At 36.4% G+C, this 24,703-nt stretch overlaps 2 protein-coding genes and 2 pseudogenes across 2 annotated transcripts; all 4 read right to left on the bottom strand.

The window, feature by feature from the left end:
* Positions 1-311: 311 nt before the first annotated feature.
* On the bottom strand, positions 312-1,323 carry LOC143545812 (thylakoid lumenal 19 kDa protein, chloroplastic pseudogene; annotated as a pseudogene).
* Positions 1,324-5,244: 3,921 nt separating this feature from the next.
* LOC143545833 (uncharacterized) lies at positions 5,245-6,629 on the bottom strand. The gene has a single exon (XM_077037642.1). It carries the CDS (start codon positions 6,451-6,453, stop codon positions 5,344-5,346), a length of 1,110 nt encoding a protein of 369 aa, XP_076893757.1. The 5' UTR covers positions 6,454-6,629; the 3' UTR covers positions 5,245-5,343.
* A 12,158-nt stretch (positions 6,630-18,787) lies between these two features.
* On the bottom strand, positions 18,788-19,485 carry LOC143545830 (zinc finger A20 and AN1 domain-containing stress-associated protein 5 pseudogene; annotated as a pseudogene).
* Positions 19,486-21,869: 2,384 nt separating this feature from the next.
* LOC143545829 (zinc finger A20 and AN1 domain-containing stress-associated protein 8-like) lies at positions 21,870-24,702 on the bottom strand. The gene is made up of 3 exons (XM_077037640.1): positions 24,598-24,702; positions 24,405-24,455; positions 21,870-22,560 (listed from the first exon to the last, which is right to left on the bottom strand). The coding sequence occupies exon 3, from the start codon at positions 22,546-22,548 to the stop codon at positions 22,039-22,041; it is 510 nt and encodes a 169-aa protein (XP_076893755.1). The 5' UTR covers positions 22,549-22,560; positions 24,405-24,455; positions 24,598-24,702; the 3' UTR covers positions 21,870-22,038.
* Between the last annotated feature and the right edge of the window lies 1 nt (position 24,703).

The following is a 24,703-nucleotide window of genomic DNA, read 5'->3' as shown; positions in this document are numbered from 1 at the left end:
CCGCCATCCTGAAGCATTATTACCCTACGTCGTCGGTCTTCAAGCCACCTTCGCTACACGAGTCTTCGAGTATAGCGTGCCCACAATAACAAACCAATCAATTAGGCTTCAATTTTGCTCTTCTCCATCTCAGTTGTTTAGCCATTTTTAGGGAACAATTCGGATAAGTGAACTTGGCAGCTTGTCCGAGTATCGACCCGCTCTGATACCTAAAACAGAATTGAAACTTGCCTAGAATAATTTAGTCTAGGTAGAAGTATTTATAGTTCTAATAATTTATTTGTAAAACTATGCAATTCAAGTACTGTAAGCAAGCAAAGATTCAAGTTCAAGTCACCATTTGATCCCAAACTAAGATCACAGTAAATATATAATTTATGTTACAAAACATGTATGGTTCAAAATTCAAACACTTGCTTAATGATCTCAATTCTATCCAACAGTCTTGAACGACTCATGAATATGCTTCAACGTGTCCTGATCCTTCTTCCATTCCGCCGCAGGCGCCATCACAAAATAAGCATACAACTTATTCTTCGCACACGTAACCGAGATCAAGCTATGCGCACTCGCGCTATCGATCTCATACACATAATAAACCTGCCCCTTTTCGTCTTTCGTCTCTTCCGAGCTCACGCTATCGGCACTCGCAATCAAATCCTGCAAGTTCACATCCGAAAGAGCCAAGTTGTTTAACACAACTTCTTTTGGAGCTAACTGCCTAAGCCCGCCAAGAAACGTTTACTCTTTCTCGGTTCGTTTCTTCGGGTTGTAGAATTCGCTATCGGTCCCATTTGTTCCTTTTTCGACTTTTGAGACTAGTCTTTCTTTCCATCCTTCTGGGATGTCATATATGTATTCAGCTGAGGCTTTTTTGTCTGAGTTTCCTCCGTAGCCACCGTAGTTGGCCGCGCTAGCAGCTGTACCGTAATACGTTGCGTACGATTCAGCTGCTAGCGTGGGCAAGGTGGTGGTGGAAATAATAGTGGCTGCAGCTAGTGCAGTTGCGGTTAAGGCAGTTGTGGTTATGTTGGGTAGTTGAATTTTGGTTGTGGGTCGGATGGGGAGATGTGGTTTGTTTGAAGTTGATGCGGTGGCGGTGGCGGTTGCGGTGGCGGTGGCGGTGGTGGTGAAGAGTGCTGATGGTGAGAACAAGGTGGCCATGGGATTGGATTGTTGTGGATTATGGTGTTATTGGTTAAGTTGTTTGAAGGTGTGTGTTATTTTGTCAAGTGGAATGGTTTGTGAATGGTGGTGGTTAATTGGTGATGGGATTTTTTCTTATCCATAAGTTGTGGGAATATAATGAAATGGTCCCTTTGTGTTTTTAGTTTTGGCAATTGCAAATATATAAAGTAATATAAATTTTCTTATATCACTCTCATGTTATTAACTAGCTTTTTAATATTATTTCAAATGCTATATGAAATTATGAATAGAGAATGTGGCATGGCTTAAATCTATTATAGTTTGATCACTGTAACATTGATACTAGTTTAGACAGAAGGCTTGTTGTTTAGGAGATTTCGTTTTATACATGTCTAAGTTTTGGAGTTATAGACGAGTCTTATTATTCTAGTTTCACTCTTCGGAAACTTGCCATGATTTTTTTTAAGTTTGTTCGTTTGTTACACGTAGAGGTACACAGATTAGTTAACCGGTGAACCATTAACCGGTTAATATGCTAACCGGTTTTTTTGGCGGGAATTAACACAGTTTCGACCGGGTAGTAACCGGTTTTGACCTGTTAGAGAAACAGTTTCGACCGGTTAATAACCGGACCCAATTTTTAATAAAATAATAATAAAAAAATCGGTTAAACGATTTATAACCGGTTTTGAAATCAATAATATAAACCGGTTACTTACTGTCGGTTAGGATCAGTTAGTAACCAGTTAGGATTGGAGCACTTAGTAACCGGTTATATTTTCGGGTATGAACCGGTTAGAAACCGGTTAACTGGGTTCTGTGTGCACCTCTAGTTAGAGGTGCACAAAAAACCCGTACCCGGAACCGGACCCGAAAAAATACCTGGAACCGGTTTTTTATACCCGGGTATTCTATACCCGAAACCGGAACCGACCCTACCCGTAGGGTATGGATAGGGTATGCATTTTGAGGTTAATACCCGTACCCGGAACCGTACCCGATTTAAACCCGGTCATACCCGGACCTGGTCATACCCTATACCCGGTTATACCCGATACCGATACTAATTTTCTAATACCTGAAATGATACATGAATTTTTAAAGTATATTTTTATGTTTACTTCACAACTTTTATGTTTAAATTTTTGTAAAATACATATTACTAAGTAAATAATTTGTAATTAAGTGGATTTATAGTTTTTGTTATATAGTTTAATTATTTTTATAAATTGCAAAGCATATATAAATTTTAAATAAATTAAAAAATGTATAAAAAAGTTACAAATTCAAAACCGGGTATTAATACCCGGTTGTACCCGGACACATACGCGGTTCCAATACCCGAACTCGATCATACCTTACCCGGGTACATAGGGTTGAGTTTTTCTCCTCAATACCCTACCCGAACCCTACCCGATTTCTCTCAATACCCGATTTTTCAATACCCGATCATACCCGAACCCGAGTATACGAAAAAACCCGATTTATGCACCTCTACCTCTAGTTACACGTATGTGAACCGGGTCAAAACAGTCTGGGGACCGAAACCGAGAAAGCTCGAAAGTGTGAGAGAGTGGGCCTGTCTCAGGTTTGAGTTGGACTGATTTAGATATATTGGGCTTTGGAATCCAATTCATCAAAACAGTTTTGGGGCACAGAGAATGTGACACATATAGAAGTAGAGGTGCACAAATCGGGTTTTTTAAATACCCGGGTTCGGGTATAGAACCGGGTTCGGGTATGACAGGGCATTGGTAATAATCGGGTCGGGTTCGGGTAGGGTATTGTCTCTAAAAGTCATACCCTATGCATCGGGTTCGGGTCGGGTATAGAACCGGGTATTCTAAAACCGGGTATTTGAATACTCTATTATCGGGTATTGAAAAAACCCTGTTTACGGGTTTTTTCCGGTATTTTTTTGGTATAGATTGGATTTTTTTAAAAGTTTACACTTTTTATGGGTATTATTCGGGTATTTTTAACGTATTTTTCGGGTATACATCGGGTATTTGAAATACCCGGTTTCGGGTATTGGAAAACCCCGGTTCCGGGTTCGGGTATTACCGGGTACAAATCGGGTTTTTGGGTATTACCGGGTACAAATCGGGTCCGGTTCGGGTTCGGGTTTTAGTGCCAAAATGCATACCCTATCCGTACCCTACGGGTAGGGTCAGGTACGGGTTCGGGTATTAAAAACCGGGTATTAGAAAAACCGGTTCCGGATATTTATTACGGGTCCGGTTCCGGGTTCGGGTTTTTTGTACACCTCTATATAGAAGTGCAAATACCGGTTAACCGGTTTTGAGTGGAAAACACAACCTTTCATTTGAGGGATTTTTAAAAGTAAACAATTTTTTTAGATAACTTTACATTTTTGTTGATTTCCATGGTGAACGCTCTAAATTCTAAAACATTGTTATTTATGTAGTTGTTCTATTCGTTAATTGGTTACGAGTTTTGTGATATTTGGATTCACATCATGTTGTTGTGATCGTCAACCACTCAATTTCAAAGGAATTGCTTCAAATTAACAGTATCAGTTAAACATGGATTTTATACTTTTTATAAGCCTTGTTTTCGATTACTAATAATTACTGTCCGCATAATTGTTAGAATTGTTTTTCGGTGTTTGCTGTTTAGAAGACATATAGTTATTGTTTAGACAATTGCTTTCACTTCAAAAGAAAAGGAGTGAACATTAATACAATAGTTGTACAACCCGCGACATTACATGTAAATTAGGTGGAGAAAATATTATTGATACATAAATGACCTCCCATTTTGAAAGCTTTACAACATTTGATAAAATAATGTAGCATTAAATGGCAAACAAACATTTATGAAGATGGATAGTGACGGGAAAGAAGAGGCCAACAACTCCTGGAGCAATGAGTTGTTCTACAAAAGTAATTCATTTCTCACATGGCCTGTTACCTCCACTTCATAAATTTCAGATTTTAAAATATCTTCTAGAGACTATATATCTTTAGAATTTCAAATTTGGTTTCTATTCATAATACTCGAGTATTTATAATCCAAAACAATTTTCATCTAAACTGCGAGAGAGCCATTGAAGAATATTCTAATGTTTAAATTTTATTTACTTAAAATAAAGTTACAAGATTTATATGCAAAACAGAATAAACGAAACCAGCTAGCATGCGCATGAATTTGCGAACGAAACAAAAATAATTGTTTTGGATGCATGATACCCCTCTTAAGTTGGAGGTGTGTATACAACTCAAACATGGAAGCCAATAATGTAAACTAAGTACGAGTGTGAGATAGCAAAATTAAACATATTGAACTTTTTCTCACACGTAATATGACAATCTAATTTAAAATGCGTAGTCCGCTCATGTAAGACTAGTATGAATAGCAGCTTGACTATAACACTTGCACGAGTAAGAGCAGAACGTGAAACTTGAAAATCAAACATGTTAACCTAGCTAACTCCTGTGTCACACAAGGAATGGAAAGATACTCAACTAATCTGCATACAGCCCTGATGACAAAATTGCAACTTCCAAATCAAGTCGTTGTTACCATTAAATAAACGATAAGCATGACTAATAATGATTACTGCTCTAATAAATTTATTTAGACTATGTGTAGTAAAAACGTCACATCCTTGGGCATTTTGCGTCATGTGTCATTCCCGTCAGCAACAGAGAGTTTTGTAAAAGGTGGCGTAGCGGGCAAAACGACACAACTCTCCTACAATAATTACGTATATTCTCCTTTCTCTCCCCTCCCCACAAACAATTTTATTAAAATCCGTGCCACATTCTCGTTTTATAGGAAATGTTTGGCCCAAAACGCCAAGCCAAAAAGCCGGGGAGGCAGTGTGCCCCCAACATTTCCACTCCAAAACGAAATGTTTGGCCCACAACGCCAAGCCAAAAAGCCGGGGAGGCAGCGTGCCCCCAACATTTCCACTCCAAAACGCCGCAACGTGGCCTGAGTACCCTTGGCTTTAGTAGCATTACAAGTCATTAAACATATTGAGCCAAATAATAACATAATATCAATAGAGTTACAAAAATACCCTTAACAGGAACTTAACATGGCACATTTCCACTTCACATATTAACATTTCAAATTTCATCTTCAATTAAATTCTTATTTAAAAAAAAAAACTTAAATTCAAAGCGCACACGCAGTACGCACAGTGCACCATTAAATAACCATTAACTAGCAAACGCGCAATAACGGCGAGCCACATAAACAATCATTATTACTAAACGACGACGCTTCAAGGTGATCAAACGGAAACCCTACCGGAATCGCACCACACAAATGATTATTACTCAAATCCAAATGTCCAATATACCTCGCAGACGATAACGACTTCGGTATCGAACCTCTCAGCTTATTAAACGATAAATCCAAAACAGAAAAATACGTCCTCGGTGTAAACACGTCCGGCAAGTAACCGTCAAGCGAGTTCCGGCTCAAATTCACAATGTTCAAACCGGCATTACTTAACAAACTCGCCGGAATCGAACCGGTTAGTTCATTACTGTCTAGATTGAGAGTCGACAACACCGGCATTGAACCGATTTGAGCCGGAATTGAACCGGATATTCGATTAATTGATAGATCTAAGTCTGCGAGACGGTATATTCCGGCGATGGATGTCGGAATTTTACCGGAGATTACGTTACGGTTGAGTAAAGCTCTGCTCATCATCGATAGCTTACCGAGATCCGTCGGAAGTACGCCGGAGATCTGGTTGTTGCTTAGATCTAAATGCATTAGACTTTGAAGGTTCACAATCGACGCCGGAATCTCGCCGGAGATTTTGTTATCAGCTACGTTTAAAACGGTGAGTTTTGTTAACTTTCCGATATCGGAAGGTAATTTTCCGGTGATTTGATTTCCGATTAGGTCGAGGATACGAAGGTGAGGTAGAGAGGTAACACACGCCGGAATCTCGCCGGAGATACCTTTCCAGTCGGCGACTATAAGCGTTGTGAGCCGGTCTAGTTTACAGAGTGAGGGAGAAAGTGAACCGGTCATGTAACCGGACCGGCCGGCTTTTTCGAATATTTTATCTTCGGACTCGCCACGTAGGATTATATCGTTGACTCGATTATCAGTCGGGTCGCAGCTGACACCGTACCAGTTAGTGCAGCAGTCGGTGCCGGTCCACGTGTTAAATATGCCTAAATACGGCTCGGTTAAAGCGGACTTGAAAGACATTAATGCATCACGGTCTGATGGCGTGCATGAGTTCACGACGGTGGAGCTTACGGCGGCGAGGAGGACTGCCACCGCTAGATATACGCCGGTAAGTTTCATTTTGTTTTGTTTTTTACTTTGTGTTTTGAGTATGGGTGGATATGTATCATATATACGTGGAGTGTAGAAGATTGCCCTTGGAGGTTGGGATAATTACGGTTTAGGGACTGAAGGACAGTTGATTGGTCATTATTGTCGTTTGATGGACGAGCACGTGACAACTGAACACTATGTTTGCAACCGTCTTTGTGTTGCTTAGCTGGAGTGACCTCACCACACTAGCAGATCATTGATGAGTGATGAGTGATGAGTGATCATATCATTTTTTGAATAAAAGACTTGTATTATTTAACCATCATTTGAGTTAATAATATCATTTGGAAAGTCTAATTAAAGTTATGCTAAAAGTTGATAGAAGTTTGAACTCATATGAAATCAATCTCGACCAAGATGAAGTAATGTAGTAAACGTTCAACATGTACGGCGTAGGGTGTTGACCGTGGAGAGGGTGGGACAATGTCAAGTCTTTTCTATAATAACCCAAATATAAAGATAACAAATAAACTATATTAATAAATAGGATTATTATTAATTAAGGTGTGGTTGTGAATTTAATATAAGTATTTGAAATTTGAGATTTTGTGATTTGATCAACTAATATTAAACAAAATGATACAGATGCATATTATGATTTGAATTTCGAATAGGAGGGGAAATCTAAAAGATATATAGTATTATTAAATCAAGTATAAATCGTATAGCTATACTGGATCAATAATATTAGATCAAGACTAATTAATAACCCATTCAGCCTCTTCAAACTAACCACCGGATATTTTGGCAAATATGTTTCGTGCGTTATCCGTATCCCCGACGATCGACGATGTATAAAGCTTCAAATCAAACTTCACAAAACCATACCAACTTTTGCTTACTCTCTGCCTCACCACCACATCACACCATCACCCTAAATTAGTCTCGCAACGAAGATTGTCCGCCATCACAGTGCCGCCAACGGCTGCTGCAAATCAGACGACAATCGGCAATTGCCGCAAGCCAGACGCCACCGGTGCCTTCGTTAGTTCGCATCTAGTTCGGTGACAAATTTCGGGCACCGCCACTCGTTTCTGTTTCTCTCAAGTACCGACCGCCGTTTTTCCCTCCTCGAGTAAGTCACCGTAACGCATCGCATACCACCACCGTTCAAGTTCCGCCTACGATCTGTTCTGTTCTGTCGAGAGGAACCGATTAAGTCACTATCACATTTACGTACATCACCGACCTGTTCGAAAACTAAGGTAACCGTCCGCTCCTTTTCTTTTGGTTCGTACACCTAATTAAGTCGTTCGGATGAGATCGTTGATTCGTTCCTGTGATGGATAACGTTGTTTAATTAGAAACTCTATTTAAATTGGTATGTATAATGCATGCATGTCATTAAAGATAGGAGGACAAGAGTTTCTATATGCATAAAGTTAACTGAAGCACCATAATAATAAATATGAATGGCTTTACAGCCACTACGTATAACTTAAAATCAAATATGAGAAGTTAGGAATTTAAAATGATAAATTAAATTTTGAAAGTTTTTATGATCATAGGTAAATAATAGTTTTGGTCAGTTACTTTATTCATAATATTCCCTTATAATGAAGATGAGATTTAAAATTCAACATTTACATATTAGTACTTATTTTTGGTAGCTCTAACGATATTTAAATAACCACCGAAACAAGCCTATGGTTAAACAAATTTTCTTATGGATTCTTAAAGTGTCTTCCCGGGAAAAATCAACGAATCATCCATCGTAATTATGCGAGTATATCTAAAATAAAATGTGAATAAACCGTAGGTTCTCATAATTATTGAAGACAGGCCAACTTTTTTTACTTTTACATAATAATTAAGGTACGGATTCTGTTTCTTGTTACTTCATAGTACGGTTTCTGTTTTTGTTACTCTTAGTATTAATTATAGTCCGCTACTTTGTTGTACGGATTCTGTTTCTTGTTACTTCATAGTACGGTTTCTGTTTTTGTTACTCTTAGTATTAATTATAGTCCGCTACTTTGTTGTACGGATTCTGTTTTTCTTCACTCATAGTATTGGTTCTAGTCCATTTTATATTCGATGTCCGTCACTTCGTAGTGCGGATTTTTGTTATCTAGTTCGGTTTATTCGTATGATATGGTTATATTAATTTTATAGCATGCAATAGGTTATATATATTTTGAATTCATTATTGCATGTTCCTGTTTAAATATCTTTTAGTTATACGACTGTAGTTCAGTACTCTGTTACCCGAGCATTTCTGACTTGTCGTTGGGGCGTCAACGACATGGCACTTATCGTGACACTGCGTAATCAAAGTTCACGGCGTCTCTGAAAGTACTCATGTAGTACCTTGGCCACTTAGAGGCGTATAGATCGATCTTAGCTCCGACTCCTGACTCCTGACTCCTGACTTCTGTTTGAGATGGAACAATGTGTGCACGCCACCCACACCGTCTCCTTGGTGCATGGACTAGCTAGCTATGTACCCCTCTGTTTAGGCTCTGGGCGCTTCCGTATTACACGACCTATTTATTTTAACATCATCGTCGTGTATTTTAGTAATTATATTTTGTTTCGCTATATTTCTGGTCCGTTTTGATATGTGTATATGCATTTGATTAAATTTGAGTATATTCAGATTACGTCCCGATCGTGTATCGGATTATGTTTCGCATTTATTTATAGTTCGGTCTAAAACGTGGTTTTATATTCGCAATAGTTTCAGTTTTATTTCAGTATGTGTGTTGTCTTATGTATGCCTTTACCTGTACTATTGTTCTCTCCGTTACTGGGCAATTTTTGGCTCTGCCGTATTTTCTTGTTTGTGTCTGTCTTATTTGCTAACAGGTAATTCGGGAAATCGGGGAGATCAGTGATGAGAGTAAAATGAAGCTCAAGAATAAGGACTTGATTTAATTTTCTTTTATTTAAGCATTTAATAAATTTGACTTAGAATTTCTTTCAGTGTTTTTAACTCTTTTGGTTGCCATGGGATTCTTTTCATTTCATTTAAATGGTTTTTGTTTGGTTTATGATATCTGTAATAGTGACACGTCGGCCTGCTCCGGGTTGGGGTGTTACATTTTCGCTCTTCCTAGATGAAGGTTTACAGTATATTTTAAAGTATCTATGATTTCCAAAGACTAAATAAAATAAGAGTGAACATATAAACATGTTCAGTCTCAAATTAAACATTATGTCTAATTTTAACACTAATAAATAATAATGGTTTGTCAATTATGTTTGGCATGAGTTGGCATGTCACATTAAGTTTGAGATTTTAATACATAAATTCATGGTTATCCAACTATTTGTTTTAGGTGTCCAATTGTTTGTAGTGTTCCTTAGGCTACCATCACAATTAACCACCGTCAACAAATATCAAGTTTTAATTAAAATCATCTTCAATTTGGATTGTAGCATATTTTGCAAATGTCAATGTATGGATTACTAGTACGAAGCCAGATTGTGCCTGCAACACTATCTAACTAGATGCAAGTATGTTGTTCTTGCATGCTTTAGCGCTTCTTCTTCATATGAAGGTTAGGTCACTTAGTGAATACTAATGCATAGTCCTTACAGAGGCGATTATAATGCTCTAAAGCAATAATAAAGTTTGAGAAACATAGCTCTGGGGATGGTTATAAGGTCCTGGGGCAAAAAACTTACGAGGGGTTGAAGGTTCTAAAGCCATGGTCCCAAGATAGATATAATTGTTTGGAGCTATATGTCACGGAGCTACTTCTTAGACTCCGTGTGGTGTCCGAAGGCCGCGCCCAAGGAAGTCCGGGACGAGCCAACAAACCCAAGCGTTTCAACACAAATCAAGCATCTCGATCTTTAAATATTTGGTCCGTGGCATATAGCACTTGAGTTGGTTTTAAGATCCTGGAGCCATAGCTCGGTGATGAATCTTATGTTACAAAGTGGTAACTTCGGAGCCAGTTATAAGGTTTAAGGGTTGTAGCTCTAGATATGGATATGAGGTTTTGGAGCCATAGCACTAGAGTTGGCTTCGAATGTGCTTTTGGTCAGAGCCGTAGTTAGTTGTAACCAATCTTAGACTCTTTTTGGAATTATCAATGGCAGGCACACAATCGTGAGGTGGATTCTTTTTTTCTAAGGCTTATTTATTTTATATCTCGGGACTCAAATTCAGAACCTTTAGTTGTTTAAAAGACTTTGTTTCTATCATTGGACCATCAACCGAGAAATGTGAGGTGGATTCTAACAAAAAGAAAAGGAAAAAGAAATAACGAAAGGGGTGGGTGGGTGGGGGGTTGGGAGGGATGCCTAGGATTTTTTATATTTTTTTAATTCTTTTTGTTGTCTAATTAGTCTAGTATAAAGGTCAATTTATACTAATTAAAAAGTTTTAATGTCAACTTGTGAAAAATAATAAATTCATGAGTGAACGGTATGAAACAAACTTACATACAAATGGATTCCTTTTTTATAAGAATGAAACCTTTATTTTTATGGACTTGAACTCAAGATCTTTAGATGTTTAAAAGACCTTGTCTCTGTCATTAGACCATCAACCGGGAAATGTGAGGTGGATTCTAACAAAAAAAAAAAGAAAAAGAAATACCGAAAGGGGTGGGGTGGGATGGAGGGGGGGTTGGTAGGGATGCCTAGGATTTTTTATATTTTTTTTATTCTTTTTGTTGTCTAATTAGTCTAGTATAAAAGTCCATTTATACTAATTAAAAAGTTTTAATGTCAACTTGTTAAAATAATAAATTCATGAGTGAACGGTATGAAACAAGCTTACATACAAATGGATTCCTTTTCTCTAAGAATGAAACCTTTATTTTTATAGACTTGAACTCAAGATCTTAGATGTTTAAAAGACTTTGTCTCTATCATTAGATTACAATCTCTGTTATTGGATCACAACCTGAGGAATGTGATGTGGATTCTAACAAAGAAGAAGAAAGAACGAAAGCAAGAATTCGGGTGGGTTGCTTGGGATTTTTATATTTTTTGTTCTTTTTGTTGTCTAATTGGCACAACATAAAAATCAATTTATACTAATTTAAAAAAGTTTAACGTCAACTTGTGAAAATAATAAAACCCATGATTGAAAAATATGTTCACTCATATGAAGCATACTTGCATACAAATATAACACATGAACAATCATGTAATTTACTTTATGTATCGTTTATTAAAGGAAAATTGGTTTTAAATAATCCCAACTATGGCTTATTGGTAAATATCAATCCCAACTTTACACATGCCTGCTAACAGTACCAACTACTTGTGCATTTGATTTTAACGGGCCGCGACTAACGGATGTTAACTTCGTTAGTCTTTGTCTGACGTGACCATCCCAGTTGGCAAAAACTTAATTACGTGGAACGCGACGTGGCGGCTAACTGTGTATAATAATAATAATAATAATAATAATAATAATAATAATAAAACCCTAATCCCCCACCCATTTCATTCCCACCACAACCCAACCATCATCATCATCTTCATCAGACATTTCAAAAACAATAATCATCAAATCAACCCCCAAATCATAAATCCAACATTAATTCAGGGTCTACATCGTGTTTCCTTGAAGATCAACACTCATTTCCCCTCTTTTACCCTAATTCAAGGTCTAAATCGTGTTTCCGGTACAGAGTGGTTGCAGACGAGTGGAAGTTGAGATGGTGGCGGCGGAGTGTCAACGTGGTGGCGTTTCCGGTATAGATTCAGTTGAGATGGTGGTGTTTCCGGCGACGTTGCAGACGAGGCAGTACAGAGAGCAACCAACGTGGCGGCGTGCCAACGTGGTGGCGGTACAGAGAGCAATAGTTGCTGGGGCCGGAGAACATGGTGGTCTCCAACAGTTTCTGTTTAGATCTCCACCGCCGGTGGCCGACGAGTAAGGTAATGGTGGGGTCATGGGGTCCGGTGGTGGTTGTGACATTCGTCAATTTCGGGTCTCGTTTGTATTCGTTTTAGTATCGTTTATCATGTAAACCGACCCATTTTGTAAACCAAAGCTTATGATATAATCAAAATGATGGATTTTATGTTACAATATTGTTTTACACTTGTTGGGTCTTGAAAACATTGTTTTTGGTCCTTAAAACTCCTTAAAATGACTTAAACCAAACTTTGGGAACTATTATTGCCATTTACCAAAAACTTGTTTAACCATTTCAACCATCACATGCATCTTTACCCTATTTGTATGAACCATACTCTTACCATTATAAAAGCAAGGCTCCATACACCATTTTGGTTGTTCATCTTCTCCAAAATATCTCTCAAATCCAAGTATTCATCTTCAACATTTTGTTATTTTGATTTCTTAAGGTCAACTAACTATAGTCTTTCATTTTAACTTGTTCTTCTAATATTACTAACACTGGAATATGGTGGTACAACATATATATATAATACACACCCCTTGTTTCCTTTATTTGTTACTTCATCGACTCCGGTTGGTTAAGTTTCGAATGTCATAAAGCAAGGCTTCATGGAGAACTTCGTGTTCTTGATATATATACACACACACATAACTTATTATACATATCACTTATGACTAACTTCTAACCCTTTTAGTTTGTTCATCTTATTTACAAGTTCCATGGTGTGGGTTTGTATAAGACTAACCTTGGTTTAACCGACACTGGTCCAAACCGGAAACCGAACTTTTGTTTACTAGTTTTGTTAAAATAGTTGTTTAAACATGTTTATTGCGAGATTTGAGTTTCAAAAATCATTTTTACAAGTTCTTTGATATTAAGCATATGGAATCCATCTATGAACTCATTGGGAGATGGAAACCGAACTAAACCGAAACTTTTGCTTAAAAGACTTGTAGTTAACTTTTTAGTTGTAAAATTTAAGTTTTCTTCATTTATAAACCAATATACTAGTTCTATGATATTTGGGCATGTAGAAACCATCTATGAACTATTTGTGAGATGGAGACCGAACCAAACCGAACTATGCCGACTTTTACTCGCTTAAGACACACAAGTGTGTTTTTAGCTATCAAGACTTGTATTTCTTTAAAAATAGTTTACAAACTGATTTTAATTATTTTCTTAAGTACTTGGAATTGTTGGATCCAACTTGATCTCATCACATAGTTTGGACCGACAAAACCGAACACTCGCTTAACGTGTGTTGTTAGTTCTAAACAATAGATCTACATACTTGGTTAAGTGCTAGTATATTTTAATGAGTTATCTCATAACAATTAATATGTTGGAAAGTTGACTTTGGGTTTGACCATTTGTCAATACCCGAATCGACAACCCGAACACTTGTTAAAAACCCGTTTTAGTATCTTTGTCCCAAAGGAACTTGCATTTTAGCATTTTTCCCACCTTATTACTTAACATTGGTTAAGTAAATATTAAGGTTAGATACTTTAACCCGGTTTCGAGCAAACTTACATTTTTAAAGGATTGTTATTATAAATTCTTAAATAGTTACATTTTATACCTTGAACTTTAATTGTTTACTTTTTGCAACAATTATTTTATTTAAAGATCTTCAATACAACCATTCTAAATCCAAGATTTTATTGTCGTTTAGGCCTTGCTCGTTAAACTTCATCCATCCGGTTATTCATCTTTTACCGATCAAGTTTTATACTTGAACGTGAGTAACTTCATACCCCGTTTTCTATATTTTGTTTTGGGGTGACATTTCATACTTATTCAAATCAAATGCTTTATACTTGAGTCTTAAACCATAAACGTTGTTGTATACTTTACTTGAATAATTGCTCGATTTGGTGTTCTATGCTTATATGCCTATGTGTTTATCGCTTTCGGTTGGTGGAATCTATAAATCCTAGACTATTTGGCATCCCCTTGTAGCAAGGTGTCGTTAACGTAATGCAATTAACGATATTCTATTAAATCATAGACTACTTGGCAATCCCTTATAGCTAGGTGACGCTAACGTAATTCTATTAGCGATTGTCAATTTATCCAAGTTTATAGCTATTATTTATGGTTTTGTATACTAGTTTTGTGGCTTTTCATACTATATATCTATTGTTCAAACTTATGAATTGCTCACCAACCTTTGTGTTGACAACTTTATTTTATGAAATGTTACAGGTTTGCATCTAGGTTGATTATGGAGTTCGGTGAAGAAAATGACACAAATACCGTTAGGATATTAGCAAAAATGAACAATACTTGATTTGCTATATTTTGCTATATTTTGTTGTATTTGACTTATGAATATTTGGTTATGTGACATTTTCGATGTTGTGAAATGAAATGAGTTTGTTAAATATTGTCGCTTTAAATAGTGTCATGTGCTTATGGGCAATCGTTACACCTCGGCATGTTCCGCCGCCTTTGGTCGGGGTGTGACAGTGGTTGTAGGGATGGGCATGGTGGTGGTAATGGGTTCCGGTGTTGGTTGCAGGGGATAGACATGGTGGTGGTCGTGTGTTCCGGCGAGGGGTGGTGGTGGTGGCTCGCCGGGAAACGAGGGGTGGTGGTGGTTGTACTGGACTAAAAAGAGTAATAATAATAATACACAGTCAGCCGCCACGTCGCGTTCCACGTAATCAAGTTTTTGCCAACTGGGATGGCCACGTCAGACAAAGACTAACAGAGTTAACATCCGTTAGTCGCGACCTGTTAAAAACAAATGCATAGGTAGTTAGTACTGCCAGAAGGCAAGTGTAAAGTTGAGATGGATATTTACCAATAAACTATAGTTGAGATTATTTAAAACCAATTTTCCTTTATTAAAACCGGAAACAATTCTTAGTGTCACATGCCATGGTCCTATTTCATAACATGGACTCTTCTTTGGTGACCCAAGAGCATGATTTCACCCTATGGAGTGCGAGATAGGTCCCCATAAGTCTGTAGTGTAAATATTTGTACCCGAGTTTGGATAACACTGAATTTTAAAGGACCACATATGTATTTAAAATGATAAAGTTTCTATAAAATGGGTGGGCATTTCACGCATCTAGCCATTTAAATAAAATTAGCTAGACGTTTATTATCTCAGATAATAACCCGAATCAAGATAGCAACCAACGGAACATGACCCATCCGTAGCAGGCAATGATAACATATAACCGACATGGCAGTGATACTCAAGAAAACACGATGAATAAGGTAAGCGTACCTAAAGAGACAAAGACAAAGGCAACATAACGGCTTACCTACGGGTCGCCACTGCGTCAACTCGACCACCACCACTACCTAGGGTTTCGAACACACAACCCGGCAACAACTTTATTCTTAAACCAAAAACAGGTATCCGACCGAGTCGAAAGGCAGCCGACACCCGGACGTTGTTGAACGGCCTCCGGTAACTACAGCCATAAAGTCTCTGTTTGTGAGTAAGAATTGAGAATAATATTTGCAGAACAAATAATCACGGGAGACGAAGAAAGTCATTCGTGGGATATGTGGAAGTCCAGATTACACGTTTGAGAGAGCAGGCAAGGTGTAACAGAGGTATACACGTGTTAAATTCAAGGCCACATGTTCATGAATAGTGAATTCTGACAGAGGAGTAAACTTTGGTTTTTAATTTATATATAATAATGAAAATAATAATTGAAGTTATAAAGAATATAATTAATTCTTATAAATCTTAAAATGTCATTAATTATTTTTAAAACATTTTCTTGAAGTATGCTCGATGAAACTGAATTGATATATTAATTTTCGTAGGTAATGTGACTATTGTTTTTTATATTTTAGAGATCGTGCTATTGGCACATCCCTACATCTATTTAGACACCCCCAATATGGTCCATATTAACCAATGTGAAGTATAAATGGTCTCAAATCAGACACAAAAGTGCTTTATGTCATACATGATTGTACATACACGGAATCATATGCAAAGTGAATGGGTTCCACAAGTCTAATCTCTCACAATATGCACAGTTCATATGGTCCATACTACCCATATGATCCATATCAGTACATATCATCTTCTAACCAACTTAATCAGACAAAAATTTCACAATAAGATTCATATGGTCCATATTGACCATTAAGTTACATATTGGAATAACAACCAGACCAAAACTGACATGGTCAGCTTTTTGTCTATTAGATGGGCTGATATGGGTCATATTGATTAATATGACCCATATAAGGGGTGTGTAAATAGAAAAGTGGGGTATGCCAATAAACGGAGCCTAACATGTCCCAAAAGGTAATGTGGATGACAGGCAACACATGGGCACACATTGAAGTTGTAGGGTAAACAACACAAACGAATGAAATCTAGCCACGCGGTCCAATGATATATGGATAAATTCACATTAAAAAAATCTCACCGTCTAAATAATAATAATTATATGTTGAGGTTATGGATATTGTTGAAGGAAAATAAGCAACTCCATATTTTATGAAAATGCTACTGTTGATGAAACATAAGTCTGATAAGATCTACGAACGAAGCTTGAAAATGGCTGTCAAAGAGCTGGAGAGTTGTTTAGTGAATCCAACATGGGTATGACCGGAAAAGAATATAAAGAGATGGTAGACAACATGGGTGATGATCTGAAATTCGAGATGTAATTATTGGTTATAGAGTGTGAGACTTTGTATTGAAGTGGTTCAAACAATTCGGTAAAGACAAAATTTTAATTTGAAGACACTCGATGTGGTAAAAAATTTATTGGATGTAGAGGTGGGCAAATAAAAGTATCCGGTCCTACCCAACCTATGGGTATGAACCAAGTTTCGGTTTCTCAGAAAAATCGTACCCGGACGCGCTAGAAGTATTTACACCTCTACCCAGTCAAAATCCAGGCCCGACCCGGGCAAACCCCCATTAAAAACCCGGCAAACCCAGTTTAGAGCCCATATCAATATTTGCAGCCACTTTAAAGGTTAATATGTTGAGGCTTTTATTGGCACTCCATAGTCCATATCAATATTTGCAGCCACTTGTTTAGAGCCCATAGAAATTTCCTAAGCCCGATTTGGTTTGTCATATATTCATATTTCTCATATTCTCGGCCCAAATATTATTTACAGCCCAAATCATCGTTTAGACTTTGCATTGCAGCCTAATTACGTATGTTGCCAGTCCAAATTATGTTGCAGCTTCATACCCGCTAAACCTAACGGACCCACCCATACCTGTGAAACCCTGAACTGTCCCGCAGCATACGGTCCGGTTCTCAGTCATATTATACATGTCCCAAGTCGGTTTAGGTATGACTGATATTATAGTCTCATACTCTCATCGAGTTAAACATTTTGATAATATATTTGCATGTTGGCGGAGAGTAATTGGCTCACATCGTTCATGTTTAGGATTCAAGATGATAGATATGTTGTATGTGAAGCTGATCGGTATCGTCATTGGAATTTCTCAATAACGATTGAATATAAATGAATGACACGTTCATTTTTTTAGTGACAAATACGAACAATAAAAACTTGTTAGTTTAAGATCATAACCGAAATATTAATTTCAATCAACATAACAATATTATAAACTTTAAGTAAATAGCTATTCAAACCAATTTAAATAAAACTCAAATTATTAACAAGATATTTTATGTTAATTATTTTTTGAAGCTACTAACTCATTTCTTCACTATATTATTTTTGCATTCTCATCGGTTCATATGCAAGTTTCTTCACTATTGTATTTTTGCATTCTCATAGGCTACACAAGTTTCTTCAATATCTTTTTTTGCATCCTCACTTGTTCTCTTATGAATTGATCCTCCTGTTCCTCATCCTTATTAGTTTCAACTTGTTTATTGTTTATGTATTACTCCCTCCTTCCGATAAAAAATGTCCATATCTCCCTTTTTTATTTGTCGCGTTATAAATGTCAACTTTCAAATTTTATTAGTAAATTGGCAAGTTTACCCTTAAACACACGTAACTAACATTAATAAATAATATTGATGGACTCAATTTACACAATTGCATTATTGTCATTTGATAGGAAAAAAAATAATCAATTAATATATATCTTAAACTTTGTATTTTTCGAACTACGACACTTTTAATAAGATGGGGTAGTATTACTTTAGTAATTTTTACGTAAATAATACACATCTATTTTCAGTAATTTTTATCAAATTTTCATAAATAATAATATAATATACAAAATCTTTGTGTGACTTATATAAATCTGTAGATAAATAGCAAAAGGTAAAGCAGATAGTTTACCACTTCCCAATACCAACAAAAGCAGCCTACAAACAAACCGGTGTGCTCAACATGGAAAGATCCGGTTCTATGTGCAACTCAATTCAATTTCATCTTCATCAATAATTTCATTCATTAATTAATTTCCCTAAAATGAAAAATCATACAACAAACAGATCGAGCCTCATTCAATTCAATAATAATACTATCACAGGAAATGATAATAATAAGTACAACAGATCGAGCCTTAATTAATTAATAATTATTAAATCCTAACAATTTTAGCAGCTTTGACCACCGGATTATCCCTCGCAATCGCCTCACGACCAGCAGTTTTATAATCATAACTGCAGTCATGACGATCAGAGTACCGGTGCTCAGCGCAGAACATATCTCCGCACCGGCACCGGAATCCGGTCAAACCTACTCTCTTCCGGCAACCGGAGCACCGGTTCACCGTTTTCGGTTTAACCTCATCGTTAATCTCAACCGTCGGATCTACCGTGGTTACGTCACGCGACGGTGACCTCAGCGGAGACCTGAGAGATCCAGATCTAGGCCAAATCACACGGTGCGAGACGTGGCGGTTGTGGTGGCGTTGAAGCATGTTTGACACATGTTATTCGTGGCTGGATTTCCGATGACGCCGCAGTTGTTTATGCAGAGCGTTAAGGCTTCCGGTACGGATTTGAATTCGGTTTCTTCTTTCTCTGTTCTCTGAGCCATCAATTAATCTGTGAATTCACAAAAATATTAATAATAATAATAATAATAATAATAATAATAATATGAGGGTTGCTGGTAATGAAATGCGAAATTGATTTGATTGAAAATTGGGATGTGTGGGAGGTTTTGTTATTGGAAGGGGAAAGTGGACATGTCATGGTTTCTTTCTTGCGATGGGACGCGTGATTATCACGCAAGTGGTGACGTGTAAATTACCCATTTACCCTTTATACTTTTCACTGGGTCCCAGAGTTTTTTTTTCTCTCACCCGTGACAAAAAGCTTGCAGAAAGGAAGGATTTTATATCTTTTTCTTTAAGATAATTATATTTTATATTTATTTTAATAAAAGTAATACTGTTAGTTAAAATAAACATTACCGATTACCAAAAAATGAAAACGAAAGTGTTTTACGCGTTTGTTGATTTGGTGCTTTTAGAAGACGAGGAACAAGGTGGTATTTGATGAGACACCAGCGAATGTTCATAATGCTTTACACAAAATAAAGATGTTAAGTTTTTTATGGTTAGAAGGAGATCGAAGGACTTGGGATTAACATAGGAGAGATGGTAGGCCATTGATATTTTGTAATGGGTTATGGGTGAGTTGGGTGGACATATATGTAATAAGGTGTGTTATGCTGTTATATCGTATGCGGGTTAGCAATTTTCTAGGTCGTCTTTTACATTGTTATAAATTTCTTTGAATTGTCGTCCAAAAAAATATGTGAATAAAAAGTTGGTTGGCACAAACATGGTAAAAATAAAATAAAAAGTTTGTGCGTTAAAACCATTACGTAAACATGCTTCTCGTGTTACGACGAGCAAGTTGAACCATTAAAAAGAAAATTGAGTTTGAATATGTGTACAGTTTAATGGCGTATGTTCAGGGGCTTAGATGGCGTGTGCAGGTGTGTAACTTCAAGCTCGTGTTTGAAAATTATTCACTGGTTGAGCTTGAGTTTCGGAAGTAGAACTCGGCTTAGGGTCTGCTAAAGCTAAACAAGTCAAATTTAAGATTAGAGGAGCTCGGAGTCGGTTCGACTCTTTTACAATGACATACATGATACATGCCCCCACCCACATATAAATATTAACATATTAGAATTGTGTCATGTTTAAGGCTTAAAAGATATTTATTCTAAGCCTTGAAGATATTTATTCTTCCAACTTTGAGAATATGCACTGTAGACAAAGGTATCTATCAACCAGCAGTATAACTTCTGGTTATATTTGAGCATCAAATTCCTTGGTATGGAATTATTAAGAAAAATCTAATAACTTAGACAAAATTAAAATTTACTTTCTACATATGATTATGAAAAATAATAATATAATGGACACGTCATTAGCTATCACATTCATAGCATCTCTTTTGCTTTTATGGAATTATTAGAGGCCACGGCCAACTAAACCTTTGCTGTTTCCCCAGCCACCCACCCCACCATCTTGTCTCTTTAATTTTAACATACTAAAAAAGTTTACAAAAGATACCCTTATTCACCAAACTTGATTAATTATTTTACCCTTTAGCTATTACAGAAAACATGTAAATATTATATCTTCTTGTAGCCTTGTAAGAATAAACTAGCTTGTACATACACTATTTTTTAATCCCATAATAGCACATAAAACTTGAATCAAGTGAGTTTATATGTTGATTCGCGGATAGTTTATTAGCGGTTGACAAAAAGACACTTTTGGGATACATAGGTACGAAAAATCGAAACCCGAATATGATCAGTCATTTGTATGAGCAGACAAAAATACATTCTAAGAATATGCAAATATAAGAATTAGATACAAAAATCTGATCCGTAGATCATGTTCCTTGTATATTTTGTGAAAACGATGTTTATGACAGGTTTTAACTCAAATTGCCAAGTTGGTTAACTGGTTGGTCTAGTTGGTTGATAGTGATGTCAAATGAGCATTCATACTTTAAATGGGTTTTAGTTTTAAATCTACTAATGGAAATGATTAAATTTGAATTTGCAACCTTGTATACATGTTTGGCGGTTAGAGGTCTAAATTAGGTTATAGTTGTGTCGATGTACTTAAAAGGGATGTCTATATCTCCTAAATTAACTTTTCAGGTATCTGATCACTGTTTCTAGTCTATCAACCTTTAATTTCTCAGTAAAAACCAGTTTGGTTTGAAACCAGTTTTTGACCAGTTTGATTCGGTTTTACAGTTTTGCAACTAGTTTCAATGGTGAGAATTATAAACAGGTCAGAAACTACGGCAGCTATCCGTTACAAACCAGTTTGGTTCCTTTTAATTGGTTTGTGTGAACAGTGCACCCCTACTTTCACCCCCTACAATAGAAAAAACTTATGCAAACTAGTCACAAACCATATAAAATGCAGTCAAATTGTTACCACATTCAACCAAATAGTTGAATGATGTAAAGCATAGAATAAGGCATACCAAAAAAGAAACAATTATATTTATTAAGACCCATTTTATTTAATTTGGTAATGACCTGGAAGGGTAACATTATCAATCTGCATCACGACACAGTCACGAGACAAATACAAGATAAACCACATAAAACGTCACGATCAAACCAAAGCATAAAGCCACTACTTTGATAAAACAAGATGCATTAGTTCTTTGGTATGCAAAAGGCCATGCCACCCTAAATATCATCATTTCACCACACACCAAAACCACATAAAACCAAACTATAACAAGCCAAATATCACCAATCAAGATACCATTTCTTACCTTCTTCATATCTTGTCAAGCTTTTCAGCCTTAACCACCGGGTTAGATTTAGCTATCGCGTCCTTTGCAGTAGCCCGATAGTCAAACTGACAATCATGCTTGTCTGAGTAGCGATGCACGGAACAGAAAACATGCCCACATCGACAGGTAAAACCGGTCAAGCCCACACGTTTCCTGCATGTGGTGCACCTTGAAGGACCCTGACTCGGACCCTGTCCTTGACCATCTTTGGGCTTCTCACTGCTCTCGGCTTGAACTTGTGCAGAAGATGGTTGGGTTGATAGGGCTGCCTCTGAGCTTGCTGAAACAGGAGGGACCATATTGATGTTTTGACCATTGACTATGCTCTCGATTGAAGATGCAGCAAGTTTAGCCTCTTGTTGCTTCAAGATCATATCTTTGTGACACTTTGAACACATGTTCATGGTTGCAGGTGTGCCAAAGAATCCACAATTGTTGACACAGAGGACCGGGGCGTCTAGAGTGGCTTGGCATCCGGTGTCATTTTTCTCCATTGTTCAGCCGTCCTGCATAGCATTTTTAATGTAAAAGACATTTAAGGTAGCAAAACAGACGGTTTTGGTAATTACGTGTACAGTAGTTTAGCGTGTTAAATATATTTACAGAAACTACATTACTATAATATCAATATGATCTTTTAGATCAAATGACCCTGTTTAACCAATTTCCTTTTTTACTAATCATTTCAATTAAAGCCCTTTGGCCCGTCAGAGATGCAACAAAAGTACATAACCAAACTCGTTCAAAAATCCCATAAATATACAGAATTGGGATAACCAAAAAATAAAATAGATGATCATGACACACTTAAGTAAAATCGAAAGACATATTAGGTAGAAGCATTTCAAACTATTGATATCCTAAAAGTAGCATTTACAAGAAGCTATTAAGTACCCCACTAATGTAATGCAAGTATTAAACTGGAAACCAAGATATGCGCGTGAATATGTGTGTGATTTGGTAAACATATCAACATGTAATTCTACTAATAATAGCATAAATGAAGGTAAATCATAAAACTTAGGAAGTGTTGTGATAGACTAGGGCATAATTGTACACAATCATTAGAAATTTTATAAAAACTTAGATGAAGATTGGATTACTAGTTTAAGTAAGATATAAATAAGAGTTAAGAAAACCTATAACTTTTATGCTTGATTCGAAACCCTAAAAACACGTATGAAGAAGACAAGAAAAGCCTTCAACGAGAAGCCAATGTCCATTCAGTTTTTCCTAGCTTTTTATTTTCTAATATAATCTTTTGTATTAAATACGTCTATATGTTCCACAGCTTCAAAAATCTTCGTCCAAATAGAGAAATAACAATTACGCTTCTACTTTGTTGATGACTGAAAGATCTAGATCTTTATGGTACATTATTGTTTAGGAACAGATCAATCCAAAAGTAAGCTTCAATCACATCGATCAAAATAAGTCGTCACATTTTAAACGTGACCACTTCATTCACTAAGTGCAATATAATGAAAACAGGTGATAACTAGTAACTTTTCATACATTTAACACAACAGAGAAAATGAAAGTTAATCAAGTTTATTCGGCTTCTAGTTAGACTCAGCATTTTGATCTTTACCGATGTCCAAACTTCAAATAGAAACACAATTGAACTTCATTCTAGACAGTACTAGTTAATCAAGTTTCACGGTATGTTCGCATAACACCAAATTCATAAACATGATCAAACAGACAACACTCAACCCATAGCAGAGATAAAAGCATATTATACATGTTCACTTCACCTTTGATCAGAAATGCGGCCATAGCTTAATATGTCTACTCATGCAAAACTGTAAAAATATGAAACAGAGACGCGCGGCGCACCAAAGGTGTCAACTTTCAAATATATACTACACAAAATGTCAAAATCCCCTACTTATTTAGCAATTTGTAACCTAGATATTTATCTCTTGCTGTAATATTTTAGAACTAAAAAACAAGTAACATATTCATGACAACAAATATTTAAACAAATTTAATATGCAACCTTAAGTTTATCCCATATTAAGGATATATCCAATTTCCATCACCCAAATTCATTGCAAATTGCAATACCATAAAAATATAATAATAATAATAACAATAATAATAATAATAGTAATAATAACAATCAACAATCATTACATCCACTATGCCAAAAAGGTCCATTTCTGTCTATTAAAAACAGCTAACAATCTTCAAATTCAATAATCAATTAATCAAATTCCACAAATAATATCAAACACACGTATCCCGTATGATATTATTCCATATCAATTGGCCATCAAAATCATTCAATTCCAGTAACAATTGAAACAAACACAAACGAATCATCGATCAATTACAATTTACACACCTGTTCCTGAAGCGAGACCAAATTCAAGCGGCGAGTCTTCAATTCCAACCCCTTGAATCAAATCAAACAAATAAACACAAAATTAGACAAATCGGAACACAATTACAGTTACAAATTACAATTAACACATATCAATACATATATATATGTACGTATGTAATTAACAAAAGGTTTTGAAGGTAGAGAGAGAAACCCTAGGGTTAAACGAGAAAATTGTCTGACTGACACCCAGAGATAGAGTTAGATATAATTAATAAAAAGATGGTGCTCTTTATGGTGGTTTTATTCTTTTATATATA

Source organism: Bidens hawaiensis, unplaced genomic scaffold, assembly GCF_021521415.1.
Source record: "Bidens hawaiensis isolate Kalapana, Puna unplaced genomic scaffold, B.hawaiensis_p1.1 tig00014039_1, whole genome shotgun sequence".
Lineage (NCBI taxonomy): Eukaryota > Viridiplantae > Streptophyta > Magnoliopsida > Asterales > Asteraceae > Bidens > Bidens hawaiensis.
This window is presented reverse-complemented; position numbering and strand designations above follow the sequence as displayed.

Bases quoted from the DNA above. Each gene is read 5' to 3' on its own strand.
- LOC143545829 (XM_077037640.1), bottom strand. From the start codon at position 22,548: ATGGAGAAAAATGACACCGGATGCCAAGCCACTCTAGACGCCCCGGTC.
- LOC143545833 (XM_077037642.1), bottom strand. From the start codon at position 6,453: ATGAAACTTACCGGCGTATATCTAGCGGTGGCAGTCCTCCTCGCCGCC.